Here is a 16,648-nt window from a genome sequence, read left to right on the forward strand (position 1 = left end):
CTGCCGTCTGCCGTGCTTCCTGGCAGAGCCCCCTCCCGTTTCTCTCGGCAGTTCCCGGGCTTTTTGAATGAGACCAGGTGTTCGGAGGAGCCGGTGTTCCCAGCGCTTGTGGTTAAGGAGAGCTTTGGGAAGGAGGTGGGGCGTGTCGTGCCCCGAAGGAGGGGATGTGGCGCACCCCAGCGGGACGATCTCGCTGGGAAGGCAGTTAGGGGATTAGTTTGCCCGCGTAAGGGGCACCCCCGAGGGAGCCGGGTGGATTAGGTGTGCGCGGCGTGAATAGTTGGTCTCTGGAGGCTCCTCGCAGATGGTGCTTCTCTGCACCCCGGTTTGTAGCGGTAAAGGGGTCCCCAGCAAGCAGGAGCGACTTAGAAACAAACGCATGAGGCTTTTGCCCCGCAGCTCCAAACAGTCTAGACTAGAAAACTGAAGCACAAGATAATATGCAATGGAGAAAGAGCTGTTTTTATGGCTGTTTTTATGGTCCTGACGATCTTGAAGATTTTGGAAATACTTGCGTTGAACTGATGGCTTTTTAAGGGAGAAAACAAGTTTGCTATACAGTTCTGACATCGTTTATTAAGTTTCTGTTCTGTGCAACGTCCATTATGGGAACAAAACAGAAGCCTAGGGGTTATTGTTTAGAGCTGCCCTTGGACGAGATGTAAACTGCAGAGGGACACAAAGTACGTACAACCGTGGAAGAGACTAGTCCTGTGCCGTCTGCGTTCAATTCAGTAGTCACTAGCCACGTGCGGCTCTTTACATCTTAATTAGTTAAAAGCCAAAAAAAAAAAAAAAAAAATTAAAAACACGTACTATCCGCTTTTCAAGGGTTCAGTAACCACACTTGACTAGTGGCTACCCTATTGGACAGTGCAGATGTAAAATAGTTTCATCATCACAGAAAGTTGTGTTGGTTAGTGATGCTATGGACTGTCGATCATTAAAGAGTAATAGTTGTGTTGCCCAGTGAGTATGCCAGCGGGTCTTCAATTCATTGAGCATCTATATTACTGAGCACTCCCCACTGGCCATGCATTGTGCTGGGTGCTAGGGAACCTTGGGGAACCTGTTCCCTATCTCCAGATTCATTTGCACTGCACAGTTCTTCATCTTTTCTGACCTATTAATATATACTTTGTTCTTAATCTTTCCATGTGCTCCTCGGATAAAAACTATTAGTTATAGTGTGCTTTTCTCTTAAGGAGCTACTGCATTTTATTTGCAGATATTTTATACATGGTAATGGTTTTAAGTTTAAAAAAAATTGTTTCCTTGACCTGCCTTTGTCAAATTTGACCTCATTATTATGCCATTTTCATACAAGGAATTGGGAAGATTTTTATTTTTCTATGCCCTGGGATAGTTTAAGTCAGTGATTCCCAAAGTGGTCGCTACCGCCCCGCGGTGGGCGCTGCCACGATCCAGGGGGGCGGTGATGGCCACAGGTGCATTTGGGGGCGATGAGTAACTGCTATTAAAATTTAAAAAAAATTAATTTCCAGGGCCTGAGTAATATTTTTTCTGGAAAGGGGGCGGTAGGCCAAATAAGTTTGGGAACCACTGGTTTAAGTAATACATGAATATTTCTTGCATATTTGAAAAAATAATCATGAAACTACTTTGAGTCTGGATTTCTTTCAGGGTGATAGTCTATATAGACTTGTTTTTCTCGGATTAATTTTGGTAATTTCTGATTTTTCTAGAAAATAATTTCAGTAAGATTTTCTAGTTAATTGTAATAGAGTACTACATAGTATTGCTTTTTTAATTTTTTAAATTGCATCTGTGGTTATTTCCATTCCTCATTCCTGTTTTGTGTAATTATGCTTTATTTTTCCCTGATCTGATAGCTAGAGGTTTACTTTTTTTTTTAATCCAAGGAAACAGCTCTTGGATTTAAATTTAATTCTATTTCTTTTCATCATAATTCATTATTTCAGTTTTTATCGGTTACTGTTTCCCTAGATTTATTTTTATAAAATATATTTTTATTGATTTCACAGAGGAAGGAAGAGGGAGAGAGATGGAAACATCAATGATGAGAGAGAATCATTGATTGGCTGCCTTCTGCACGCCCCCTACTGGGGATGAGTCTGCAACCCGGGCATGTGCCCTTGACCAGAGTTGAACCCGGGACCCTTCAGTCCCCAGACCAGCTCTGTCCACTGAGCCAAACCGCCTAAGGCTATTTTGATTTTTTTAACTTAATGTATTGAATGCTTAGTTGGCTTATTTAAAAACATTTTTAATAGCTTTATTGAGCTTTTACACATGTACCATACAATATACCCTTAAAGTGCACAATTCAGTGGTTTTCAGTATATTCATAGATATGTGCAACCATCACCACAGTCAATTTTAGAACATTATCATCACCTCAAAAAAGAACGTACACTTTAGCTATCAGTTCCCTATCTTTCATTCCTCTGAGTAACCATTAGACTACTTTCTCTATAGATTTGCCTATTGTGGGTACTCAATATAAATAGAATCATATATTATGTGGTATTTTGTGATTGATTTCTTTCATTTAGCATGATGTTTTCAGGAAATATATATATATATAGCATGCGTCATTCCTTTTTGTGGCTGAAAAATATTCTATATGGATATACTATATTTTGTTTATCCATTCATTAGTTGATGGGCTTTTTAAATTTTATTTTAATCTTTTGGCTGTTATGAGGAATGCTGCTGTAAACATTTGTGTATAAGTTTTTGTGTGGACATAAGTTTTTATTTCTTTTGGATATATATGAATGGAATTGCTGGAACATAAAGTAACTCTATTTTAACCTTTCGAGGAACTGCCAGACTGTTTTCCAAAGTGGCACCATTTTATATTCCCATAATGTATGAAAATTCCAGTTTCTCCACATCCTCTCCAGCACTTATTATTTGACTTTTTGATTATAGCCATCCTCAGAGTGTGAGATGATACCCTTATTGTGGCTTTATTGTTATTTTTAAAATTCTCACCCGAGGGTATGCTTTCATTTATTTATTTATTTTTTTGACAGAGAGAGAGAGAGAGAGAGAGAGAGAGAAAGAAACATCGCTGTGAGAAATATTGATTAGTTACCTCCCTTACTTGCCCAGACCCAGTATCAAATCTGAAACCTGAGTATGTGCCCTGACTAGGAATTGAACCTATAACCTTTTAGTGTATGGGACGACACTCCAACCAGCTGAGCCATTTGGCCAGGGCTCTCTCTTATTGTGGTTTTGATTTGCATTTCCCTGATGGCTCATGATATTGAGAATCTTTTCATGTATTTATTGGCCATTTATATATCTTTGATGAAATGTCCATTTCACATCCTTTGCCCATTTTTAATTGGGTCATTTGTCTGCTTATTATTGAATTGTATGAATTGCTTATATATTCATATTTTCCACGTTGTGAATCTTCAGATTCCCTTTATAAGGTGTATGATTTGCAGTATTTTCTCCCAGTCTAGGTTGTTTCAGATTCTTGATAGTGTTCAAGAATGTGAAGTTCAGTTTTTTTTTCCTTTTGTTGCTCATATTTTTGGTATCATATCTTAGAATCTATTGCCAAATGTAAACCTGTTACCCTATGTTTTTTTCTAAGAGTTTAACAAAGTTATTGCTCTAAATAGGTCTTTGATCAATTTTGAGTTAATTATATGTACATATATATTTATTAATTTCAAAGAGGAAGGGAGAAGGAGAGAAAAAGAGAAACATTAATGATGAGAAAGAAGCATCGATCAGCTGCCTCCTGCATGCCCTCTACTGGGATCGAGCCTGCAACTTGGGCATGTGCCCTTGCTGGAATCGAACAGTGACATCCTGGTTCATAGTTCGATGCGCAACCACTGACCCACACTGGCCGAGCTTGGGTTAATTTTTTGTTAACAATTTTATTTACTTACTTATTTATTGAATTTGTTGAGGTGAAATCCTATATAAAAGGCTAATATGCAAATTGACCAAACAGCCGAACAACCAGTCACTATGACGCACACTGACCACCAGGGGGCAGACGCCCAATACAGGAACTGCCCCCTGGTGGTCAGTGTGCTTCCACAGGGGGAGTACCACTCAGCCAGAAGCCCTGAGCTTGGCTCACGACTGGTGAGTGCAGCGGTGGTGGTGGGATGTCTGACTGCCGGCTTAGCCCCACTCCTCCTGGGGAGCAGGCCTAAGCCATCAGTCGGACATCCCCTGAGGGCTCCTGGACTACTAGGGCGCAGGTCAGGCTGAGGGTCCCCTGCCACACACACACACACACACACACACACACACACCAGTGCACAAATTTTGTGCACTGGGCCTCTAGTTGGTTAATTTATTAGGGTTACATTGGTCAATAAAATTATATAGGTTTCAGGTGTACAATTCTACAATACATCATCTGCATGTTGTATTATGTGTTCACCACTTTGAGTTAATTATTGTATGTAGTGTGAGAAAAGAGTTCAATTTCATGCTTTTGTATGTGGCTACCAATTGTCCCAGCACCATTTGTTGAAGAGGTTATTCTTTCCCAACTGATAAGTCTTAGCATCCTTGTTGAAAATCAGTTGATCATAGATATCTGAGTTTATTTCTAGACTCTTAATTCAGTTCCATTCTGTATGTCCACCTTTATGCCATGCCACACTTTTTCGATTACTATTGCTTTGTAGTTAGTTTTGAAATGAAGATGTATGAGTCCTCTAACCTCATCTTTTTTTTCAAGACATTTTTTTGTGTGTGGCTATTCTTTTTTTTTTTTACTTTATTTTTATCTCTTTTAAAAAAATTTTTTTATTAAGTTATTACATATGTGTTCTTATCCCCCATCCCCCCCACTCATGCCCTCACCCCCCTGTTGTCTGTGTCCATTGGTTAGGCTTATATGCTTGCATATAAGTCCTTTGGTTGATCTCTCCCCCTTACCCCTTCCCTCCCCTACCTTCCCTCTGAGGTTTGACCGTTTGATTGATGCTTCTCTGTATCTGGATCTGTTTTTGTTCATCAGTTTATGTTGTTCATTATATTCCACAAATGAGTGAGATCATGTGATATTTATCTTTCTCTGACTGGGTTATTTCACTTAGCATAATGCTCTCCAGTTCCATCCATGCTGTTGCAAATGGTAGTGTGTGGCTATTCTTGATTCTTTGTAATTACATACGAATTTTAGGATCAGCTTGTTAAAAAGAAGTCAGCTGGTATTTTGATAGGAATTCAAAATTTGAAAGTATTGTTATCTTAACATTAGATCTTCTGATCTAGCATCATGCGTTATCTTTTTATTTATTTAGATCTTCTGTAAATCTGTTGAATAATGTCTCATAGTTTTTAGTGTAGGTTTTTAAAAAAAAATATATTTTATTGATTTTTTACAGAGAGGAAGGGAGAGAGATAGAGAGTTAGAAACATCGATGAGAAACATCGATCAGCTGCCTCCTGCACATCTCCTACTGGGGATGTGCCCGCAACCCAGGTACATGCCCTTGACCGGAATCGAACCTGGGACCTTTCAGTCTGCAGGCCGATGCTCTATCCGCTGAGCCAAACCGGTTTCGGCATGGGTCCTTCTTTTTTACTGCTGCATAGTATTCCATGGTGTAAATGTACCACAGTTTTTTATCCATTTTTTCTCTGATGGGCACTTGGACTGTTTCCAGATCTTAGCTATTGTAAATTGTGCTGCTATAAACATAGGAGTGACACATTCTTTCTGATCGGTGTTTCAGGTTTCTTGGGTATTTGTCTGTTTTAGGTCACTACCATACTGTTTTAATTACATAGCTTTATAATGTAGTTCTATTTTTTTAATATATATTTTTTATTGATTTCAGAGAGGAAGGGAGAGGGAGGTAGAAACATCAGTGACGAGAGAGAATTATTAATCGGCTGCCTCCCACACGCGCCCCAACTGGGGATCAAACCCACAGCCTGGGTATATGCCCTAACTGGGAATCAAACCTTCTACCTTCTGGTGTATGGACAGTGCTCCTCCTTTGTGACTTCTGGTTTGACCCGTTGTTTTTCTAAGAGTATATTGTTTAATTTTTATATATTTGTGGAATTTCAGTTTTTCTTGTGCTGTTGATACCTAGTTTCATCTCATTGTGATTGAAAAAGATAAGTGTGTGAGTTCAATCTTCTTGAATTTGTTAAGACTGGTTTTGTGCTTAATGTGTTCAATCCTGAAGGATATTTCATGTGTACTTGAGAAATGCATATTCTCTGTCGTTGAGTGGAGTGTTCTGTATATTTCTATTAGGTCCAGTGTCTATAGAGTTCAGTTCCTCTATCTCCTTGTTCTTCTATCTGATTGTTCTATCCATTATTGAAAGTGAGGTATTGAAATCTCTTAATATCATTGAAATATCAAACTTTGCCTCATTAATTTATGAGCTCTGAGGTTTGGTGCATAAATACTTGTTATATGTTCTTGGTGAATTGATCCTTTTGTCATTATAAAATGTCCTCCTCTGTCTCTTGTAACTGTTATTGATTTAAAGTCTTCTTGTCTGATACTAGCATAGACACTTCTGTCCTCTGTTGGTTTCCATGTGCATGAAAATTTTCCCATTCTTTTACTTTCAGCCTATGTGTGTCCTTAGATCAAACTACTTTTCTTCTAGACAGCATATAGTTGGAGTCCATTAACTATTTATTTAATCCCCACCTGAGAATATGTTTATATTGATTTTGAGAGAGAGAGAGAGAAAGAAACATCAATCGGTTGCCTCCTGCACATGTCCTGACCAGGAATCAAACCCACAACCTTTTGGCGTACTGGATGATGCTCCAACCAACTCAGCAACCGGACCAGGGCAGAAGTCCATTAACTTTTAATATTAAAAACTGACGTAGGAAAGTACTCTTTAGAAATTAATTTATATGAAAAGGCATTTAATCTCAGATCAGAGAATTGCTGATGACACCTGTTTAGTTTTGAAGCACTTATTTTAAGAATCCTCCATCAAGTATTTGGGTCACCCTACTATCCAGAGGCAACTGTGGGAAAGCTGATCAAACATGTATTAGAAATTAATTATTTGATAAAGTCAAAACAGTCAGGTAGACAATAAAAACCAGGAATTCTGGGAAATGGGTTTTTAAGTAAGAACATCAAACATTTAATTTTAACTTTCAGGTTTTCTTTCAACTGATAAAGTGAAGGGGAGTGTTCTTTTCCTCCCACATTGTGTTAATTGTCAAATTGCTAGTTTCTTCCTATTGTGTAGCATTAGTTTTCTACAAATATTCTAATGAATTGAATCCTCTCTTTGTAAGCTGTTATGAATCAGCTGTTTTCAAAGGCAAGACCCCTCATGCTCCACCCCTAGCATTATTTAGCTGCAGTGAATAGCCATTTTGACTTTCATTTTTTCATTCTTCTTTCCTGAAGGGCTTATAGAAGATTAGCTATGCCAAAACATTGGCTGAATTGTTATATATTTAGGTATTTCAGATTACCAAAATGAATTTACATAACAGCTTTCTTTGTTTTTCTTTATCCTTTAAAAATTGCCATTGAAGCAACGTGGGTATATCCCATGGTGCTCTGTATTTTGAGAAAAACCTCTTGGAACACTTTATATCTTAGAAATCTCTCTCTCCTTTTTCTCTTTAGTTATTGAATAGATTTTCAGTTAAGCTGGCCTTTCTATGACCAAAAACACCTTGTTGTATGCGCTCTGTAAAAATGTTTTGTTAGTGTAGTAGCAGTAATTCTGGGGAAAAATCTGATAACCGTGGGTTTCCTTCAGAGGCTTTTACATTTGTTGTTATTAATATTTTATTAGCATTCATCTTTTTTAAAAATATTTTTTTTTATTGATTTCAGATAGGAAGGGAAAAGGAGAGAGAGATAGAAACATCAATGATGAGAGAATCATGGATCAGCTGTCTCCTGCATGCCCCCGATGTGGATCAAGCCTGCAACCTGGGCATGTGCACTGACCGGGAATCGAACAGTGACCTCCTGGCTCATGGCTTGATGCTCAACCATTGAGCCACATTGGCCAGGCAGCATTCACCTTTTTTTTGACTCATAGCTGCCTGTTTTATAACAGCTTTTTTTTTTATGGCTATTGTGTCTTTTTTCTTTTTCTCTTTGAGAATCTAAGATATTCTTATTTTTAAAATGTCTTTTGAAGGTGTAGTTTGTAATCACCTTTTTAGTAGGAGTGTTGTTTTGTTTTGATTTTTGGTGCACCTTCTCTACCTTTGTGTTTTGTGGTTGTCTCCGCCTGTCCCTTGTATCTGCTTTTTTAGGAAGAAGTTTAATATTGGAAGCTTTGGGTTTTTATTCTCCAGGGATATTGGGTAAAATCTTGAGAATCAGTCCCTGAACCAGAGAGTGACCTGACCTAGTTCATTTTTGTTTGATTGCATCTGATATTTTTCATTTGCATTGTTTCAGCCTTGGGCAGCAGTCACAGCTTTTATTGCTGTCTTCTACAACTGGGAGAGCCCTGTTTCAACCAGTTTCATAAAATGAGCCTAGCTTTTATTTTAGTACTTATTATTAGAGCTAATTTCTTAGGTATCTCAAACATTAAGATTTTTACATAATTTGCCTGTCTCTGCTTGCTTCTTCTTCCTCTGGGGATATAGGAAATTAAAGAACTGCTGTAATTTATTGGAAAGTATATTGAGTTAACAGTATAACCATAAGTTCAGTGAGGATTATAACTTGAATAGTGGTTGTGAAGTTGAAATGTTATATATATGAAAATGTTTATAAATTGAGAAATAAATTTGTTAGATTTTGTTAGTACTATGTTTAAATCTGCTTTTGATTTTAAGGTTGTTCCATTGACTAGTCATGTATGGCAACAGTCATCATCTCAAGAAAATAGTAGAACACAGATTTCTGATTCTAATGTGGCCTCTTCGGAAGAAACAGCTCAGAAGGGTTCTGGGGATGATCAGGTATGTCTTATGTAACTGGCAAACTATCTTACTTTTGGTAAACAGCATGAGAAATTCTTATTTACCTATGAAGAATGGAAAGAGGTGAATTACTTTAATAAACCCTTACTCAATGGTTAAATATTTACAGGTGATTATCTAACGTTATAAGAAAGTGTCAAAACTGTTTTTCTAAGTGACTGTACCATTTTACATACTCCATAGTGTATGAGAGTTCTAGTTGCTTTGCATTCTTTGAGCTCTTGGTATTATCAGTTTTTAAAATTTTATCCATTCTAGGTGTATTATGGTGTTTCATTGTGGTTTTAATATGCATTTTCCTAATGACTAATAATACTGTGCACTTTTTGTGTACTTATTTGCCATCCATGTTTCTTGTTTCTTTTTAAGATTTTTTAAATTGATTTTTAGAGAGAAAGGTAAAGGGGAAGGGAGGGAGGGAGGGAGAGAGAGAGAGAGAGAGAGAGAGAGAGAGAGAGAGAGAAAGAAACATTGATGTGAGAGTGCAGCATCAGCTGCCTACTGCATGCCCCTTACTGGGGATTGAGCCCAGAACCCAGGCATGTACCCTGACTGGGAATTGAACTGGCAACCTTTCAGTTCATGGAAGGACATCCAACCATTTTTTTTTCTTGCCGATGTGTTCCATTTATTGAATGTTGAGAGTTCTTTATATATTCTAGATGTAAGTCCTTTATCAGATATGTGTTTTGCAAATATATTCCCCCAGTCTGTGTTTTTTCTTTGTATTTTCCTATCTCTCTTTCAAAGAGCAGAAATTTTAATTTTGATGGAGTTGGTTTATTGATTTTTGTTTTTTGGTGGTTTATACTTCTTGTATCCTACCTGAGAAATTTTGGCCTAATCATAGGTCACAAAGATTTTCTCCTATATTTTTTGTTAGAACAGGGTTTCTCAACCTTGCCGCTTTTGACATTTTAGGCCAGATAATATTTTATTGTGTGGGCTGTCCCGGGTATTGTAAGATGTTTAGCAGCATCCTTGGTCTCTTCCCACTAGATAGCAGTAATACTCATGTTTGACATATATGTGTGGGTCTCTTTCTGTTGGTTTATTTGTCTTTTCCTCATGCCAGTACCACCCTCTTAATTACTGAACTGTCTTGAAATTAGGTAGTGTGAGTGCTCCCATTTTGTTTCTCTTTTTAAAAATGGTTTTATTTATGCTAGATATTTGAATTTCTATATAAATTTTAGAATAAGCTTGACAATTTCTATTAAAAAAGCCTGTTGCGATTTTGATTAAATTGCCTTGAGTCTATACATTAATTTACAGAGACTTGACATCTTAATATTGAGTTCACTAATCCACAAACACAATAGTTTTATTTAGGTCTTTAATTTCATTGTTGTTTTTTTTAGAAGAATTTGTGATTTTTTATAAAAAATATTTTTGTTTATTTTTAGAGAGAGTGGGAGGGAGAGAGAGAAAAACATCGACACTAGAGCAAAAGATCTATCTGCTGCCTCCTGCATTCCCCCTACTGGAGATCGAACTCCCAATCTAGGTATCAGCCCTGACCAGGAACCCAACAGCAACCTTTTGGTGCAAGAGACAGTACCCAACCAACTGAGCCACACCAGCCAGGGTTAGATCTTTAATTTCTTTATTAGTGTTTCATTGTTTTTAGTGTGCCAAACTTAGCCCACATTTTGTTAGCTTACTGGTATTTTTAAGATTTCAATTTTCTGTCCTGGCTGGGTGGTTCGGTTAGAGTGTTATTTTGTGCCCTGACCAGGAATCGAACTGTGACCTCCAAATTCATAGGTCAATGCTCAACCCACTGAGCCATGCTGGTTGGGCTATTATTGACTTTTTATGTTGACCTTATATCCTATGACCTTGATAATCTCATTTACTAGTTCTAGTAGTAGCTTTTTTGTACATTCTTTAGAATATTCTATGTTGACAATTATATAAACTGTATTTTTTCTTTTTTTAATATACAGATTACTGTTGAAAAACACAGGTTTGAACTGTGTGGGTTCACTTATACATGGAATTTTTTAAAAATTATATTTTTATTGATTTCAGAGAAGAAGGGAGAGGGATAGAGAGATAGAAACATCAATAATGAGGGAGAGTCGTTGATCAGCTGCCTCCTGCATGCCCCACACTGCGGATCGAGCCTGCAACCTGGGCATGTGCCTTGACCGGGAATTGAGCCAGTGACCTTTTGGTTCATGGGCTGATGCTCAACCACTGGGCACACACCAGCTGGGCAGAATTTTTTCATAAATATCTGTACTGTTTTTAACCCGTGGTTGAGAGTTCTCCGATGCAGAGGGCTGAGTGTATGCGTTGACCTACGCCATTTTATATAGAGACTTGACCATCTCTGGATTTTGGTATCCACAGGGATCCTGGACCTAATCCCCTGTGGGTACTGAAGTTAGTTAAGTTTTGGGGGAGTCAGAATTCATAGCAGATTTTCGACTGCACAGAGAGGTTGGTGCCTCTAATCCTCGGGTATTGTTTAAGGGTCAACTTCATATGCTCTATATCACTGGCTAGGATCAGCTTGTTCTTCTACTTGATATACTTTGTGTTTTGATCTCAACTCTGTGAAAGCGTTACCAACAACATTTATGTAGCTGAATAGAATGAACACTTTTCTGTCTTCATCTTAGGTGCACACAATAGCTAGCATTTGATACTGTTAACCATTGCATATGTTCTTAAAAATAATTTCTTGGCTCCTCCTGGTTTTCTTTCTACTCCTCTGCCTATTTATTCTTTTTCAGCTTTCTTTGCTGCTTTATCTTCCCCTTTAAACTCCAGAATCAAAGATTGTAAGCCGTGGAACTGAATATGACCCAAATGTAGTTTGTAGAAACACTGTTTTGGCACAATGTCTTAAAATTTTTGAAATAGAACACTTAAGGTGTGTGTGCAGTGCATAGTTGACTATAAGTCCCATCACTCTCTAGTTCCAGGCAGATTTACTGAATTCTGTTTACCTCCCTGCCCAGTACACATTTGAGTTTTTTTCCTTCTGCTTGAAGTGTTGGGATGTTATGGTTCTCATCTAAATCCAGGGCTTTATACTTAAAAATCCCAAATTTATATGTCCAGTTTTACCCAACTGCTTATGTGCCCTTCCTGCACACAGATGTCAAAATATTTAGAGATTGAAAAGCCTTTTGGTACTGATTGAAAAGGTATTATACAGGACTCATTGTGTGATAGAGACATAGCAACAAAATATGTAGAAATAAAAGTAATGCTGAACAGAGATTTTAAAAAAAACCCTATATAATAAAAGCCTAATATGCTAAGTGTCCAGTTTGCCTTTCATCCAATCAAAGCAGAATATGCTAATGATATGCTAAGGCCATTCAAATGCTCGCTATGACATGCATTGACCACCAGGGGGCAGATGCTCGACCAGTAGGTTAGCTTGCTGCTGGGTTCTGGCCGATTGGGACTGAGCAAGACTCAAGATGGCCGGACACACCCTGGATCCCTCCTGCAGTCCCTCCTCGGCTGGCCAATCTCCCGTGTCTTTCCCCAGCCCAGATCATGCACTGGTGGGGTCCCTCGACCTGGCCTGCGCCCTCTCGCAATCCGAGCTGAGGGCCCTCCCCCTCGGCCCCCAGCCACGAATTTCCGGCCTGTAGTATTTTATAATAGGAAATTATGCAAGTATCTTTGCATGGGGAGAGAAATGATTCATAGAGAATGAAAGTGGGAGGATAACATATAGGAAGGAAATAAAAAAAATTGGCGTGAATTGGGAATGCCTTTTTTAATATATCTTTTTTTATTTCAGAGAGCAAGGGAGAGGGGGAGAGATAGAAACATCAGTGATGAGAGAGAATCATTGATTGGCTACCTCCTGCATACCCCCTACTGGGGATCGAGCCTGCAACTGGGGAATGTGCCCTTGACTGGAATTGAACCCGGGACGCTAAAGTCCGCAGGCCAGCACTCTATCCACTGAGCCAAACTAGCTAGGGCTGATTAATCTATTTTTGTTTTGTTTTGTTATTCCTCACCCAATGATATTTTTTTCATTGGTTGCTTTAAGCAGTGGTTCTCAATCTGTGGGTCGCGACCCCTTTGGGGATCGAACGACCCTTTCACAGGGGTTGCCTAAGACCATCGGAAAACACATATATAATTGCATATTGTTCTTGTGATTAATCAGTATGCTTTAATTATGTTCAATTTGTAACAATGAAATTGGGGGTCACCACAACATGAGGAACTATATTAAAGGGTCGAGGCATTAGGAAGGTTGAGAACCACTGTTTTAGAGAGAGTGAAAGGAAGGGAGGCAGAGAGAGACAGAGAAACATTGATATGAGAGAGACACTTCAGTTGGTTCACCCTACTCCCCACCCCCTGTACACCCCCAAATGGGACTGAATCTGCAACCCAGGTACCTGCCCTTGACTGGGAATTGAACCCGAGAACCTCAGGTACACAGGCTGATGCTCTAACCACCACCACCAGTCCTGCCCTAGATGGCACAGATGCTCATTAATCTTAATACAACTATATACGACAATATGTTAAAGACTGCTTGCAAATATGATTAAAAATTTGATCTACCACTGCCAAATAAGAAAGGTGATGTTACAATATAAATTTATTGTAGTAATGTCAACAATTAAAAAAGAAATAAAATAGTCCTGGCCAGCATGGTTCAGCGGTTAGAGCGTGGGCCTGTGCACTGAGGGTGTCAGGTTTGATTCTCATTCACGGGCACTTATCTGGGTTGCAGGTTCAGTCCTGGCCTGGGTCAGGGTTTGTGCTGGAGGCAGTCAGTCAATGTGTGTCTCTCACATCGATGTTTGTCTCTCTATCTCTCTCTCCCTCCCTTCCACTCTCTCTAAAAATAAATGGAAAAAATATCCTCATGCTCCATCCAGTTTGGCTCAGTGGATTAGAGTGTCGGCCTGTGGGCTGAAGGGTCCTGGGATTGATTCTGGTCAAGGGCACATACCTGGGTTGCAGGCTCGATCTCCTGTAGGGGGTGTACAGGAGGTGCCCAATCACAGATTCTCTCTCATCATTGATGTTTCTATCTCTCTCTCCCTCTCCCATCCTCTCTGGAAAAAAAAGAGATAAACAACTATCCACTACCTTATATCAGTGTTACAACTATATACTGAGAAAAGAATGGAGAGAAATATTCTAAAATATTAACATTACTTATCTATAGCTTAGGGCAGTGGTCTGCAAACTGCGGCTCGTGAGCCACATGCGGCTCTTTGGCCCCTTGAGTGTGGCTCTTCCTAAGCCTTAGGAGTACCCTAATTAAGTTAATAACAATGTACCTACCTTTATAGTTTAAGTTTTAAAAATTTGGCTCTCAAAAGAAATTTCAATCGTTATATTGTTGATATTTGGCTCTGTTGACTAATGAGTTTGCCGACCACTGGTTAGGGGATTATGGAACATAAACCTTTGATATCCCAAAATATCTCATTCCCTTCTATGCTGAATAAATTAGTCAAATATATAGCATCAAATTGTTGTTAGAAACATGTTTTTTACATTTTAATACCTGAAAAATAAAAGAAATATGAGAATGATTAATTTTAATTTTTTTTTCTTTTGAAAGCACTCCATTCTACAAGGAATAGTCTAATAAAGGGATTTAAAGCAGGGGCATTCCAGTCATATTGTGATTCTCACTACAACATCTCTAATGCGTGACACATCTCTCATCCCTTGAGCATGCTTTGAGCCTGGTCCCAGTTTATTTCTCTTTACTGCTAAGAGATGTATCTATTTGTTTCCCTGCCCATCCTGTGTCCTCTTCAGATCACTTACTCTACTCTAGATCCTTGACTGCAATAATTTCGTTAACCTCATGAAAACAACTACCCTATCACCCTTAAATTTTTTATAATTCCTTTCTTATATTTCCCTCTTTACTGCTCTGAGAGTTCATAGTCATCCTTATAATCACTACTTTGCAAACATCTTTAACTTTCTTGTCCTTTTCTCCTACTATCCTATTTGCTTTGCAAAAGCTCAGTTCTGGTTGAATCCTCTCCTGTTCTGAATCTAAGCAGCAGGGCATTGCTGAAGAAAGCATATATCTAGGCAGGTTTTCCTTTAAATTGATGACATTAAACCACAAGGGCACTAGGTATTGCCTGGAAATCCTACTATATTTTCCTGGTGAGTTGACTTGATAAAATGACTCTTTATTCCTTCTCAGAACTACTGAACTCGCCTTCCTCCTTTTCAGTTGATGATTTCATCTCCTACTGCAATAAGTGAAGAGCAAAAGATAAAACTTCAGTGTCTTCCTAACACCAAAACTATAACCCCATTATGTACCCAAATTTTTATCTTATGGCTTCAAAAAAAAAAAAAGTCTGTACCTATTCCAGTCAAGGGCACGGACCTCAGTGTGCAGGAGGCAACCAATCAGTTTCTCGCACATTGATGTTTCTCTGTCTTTCCCTCTCGCTTCCACTCTCTCTAAAATGAGTGGAAAAATATCCTCAAGTGAGGATTAAAAAAAAAAAAAATCCCTATGAGAGGATTAACAAACAAATAAAAATAAATAAATACTTTTATTAAAACTTTAAAAAAGTTATTACTAAGGTCTATGGATTGGTGCCAGTCCATGAATATCTTATTACTAGTTTCTCAAGAGATAAGTAAAGAATTGAGATGAAGTGTTTAGAAACTTTTATGGCATTTTGATAGGGTGATTTTATGTTTTTTAGAACTAGAAATATTTGGGCTTCTATTTTGGCCTCATATCGTTTAAATTTCATTTTTTCTAGTTATTTTTACTAGTTTTTATTATGTATTATTTTTATTTACTTATTAATGTTTATTAGTATTTTAATATCTTCCTGTGATGAATTCAAAGCAGGAAAAATCGATCCTTCCCATAGATATTTTTAGAAGCATTGCTGAATCATGCCATTTGAAAGAGACAAATGTGTCACTCTTAATGGATATAATGTTATTGAGAGAAGCAGAGTACACTAGAAACTGACACAGCTAATAAGAACTCAGTAAAGTAGTCACATATAAAGAATATTGTGGCTTTACGTTTGGAATTTTTTTTTCAGTTATATTACAATTATAAGATTTCATCATGTAAAAATTTATTTTTTTTTTGTTTTGTTTGTTTTTTAATCTTTATTGTTGACTAGAGGCCTGTTGCATGAAGAGATTCGTGCAATAGGCCTTCCTTCTCCTGGCTGCCGGCACCAGTTTTCCTCCAGCACCCAGGACCCAGGCATTTGGTCCGGCCGCAGCGAGGCTTGGCTTCTCTGCTGTGGTTGCAGCAGAGAAGCCAAGCCTCTTCAGTCTTCAATCTTCGCTCTGTGCCTGCATATGCAAATTAACCGCCATCTTTGGTGGGTAAATTTGCATAGTTGCTCTGATTGGCTGGTGGGCGTAGCGGAGTGACATCAATTTGAATGTTTCTCTTTTATTAGTGTAGATTATTACAGATGTCCCTCTTTTTCCCCTCATAGCTCCCCTCTACCTGGTTCCCACCCCACCCCACCCCAGGCCCTTGCCACCCTATTGTTTGTGTCCATAGGTAATGCATACATACATATAAGATCTTTGTCTAATCTCTTCCAACACCCACCAGACCCTCTTCCCTCTGAGAATCATCAGTCTGTTCCATTTCCATGCCCCTGATTCTATTCCATTCACCAGTTTATTCTGTTCATCAAAGTTGTTATTCAGTTGATTTTTAGATTCACTTGTTGATAGATATGTATTT

The 16,648-nt window shown here is 38.4% G+C and overlaps 1 protein-coding gene across 5 annotated transcripts in view; it reads left to right on the forward strand.

The window, feature by feature from the left end:
• ALMS1 (ALMS1 centrosome and basal body associated protein) overlaps positions 1-16,648 on the forward strand; it is a 137,686-nt gene that overhangs the window by 507 nt on the left and 120,531 nt on the right. For 4 of the 5 annotated variants that reach the window (XM_070429484.1, XM_070429487.1, XM_070429486.1 and 1 more), the window contains exon 2: positions 8,785-8,910. The exons of the other annotated variant lie outside the window; for it this stretch is intronic. In XM_070429484.1, the coding sequence (XP_070285585.1) occupies positions 8,785-8,910 (126 nt within the window). The remainder of the gene's footprint in view (positions 1-8,784; positions 8,911-16,648) is intronic. 5 annotated transcript variants of the gene reach the window in all.

The sequence above is a fragment of the Myotis yumanensis genome, unplaced genomic scaffold (assembly GCF_028538775.1).
Source record: "Myotis yumanensis isolate MYYU_CA2020_CCGP unplaced genomic scaffold, mMyoYum1.0.hap1 SCAF_11, whole genome shotgun sequence".
NCBI lineage: Eukaryota > Metazoa > Chordata > Mammalia > Chiroptera > Vespertilionidae > Myotis > Myotis yumanensis.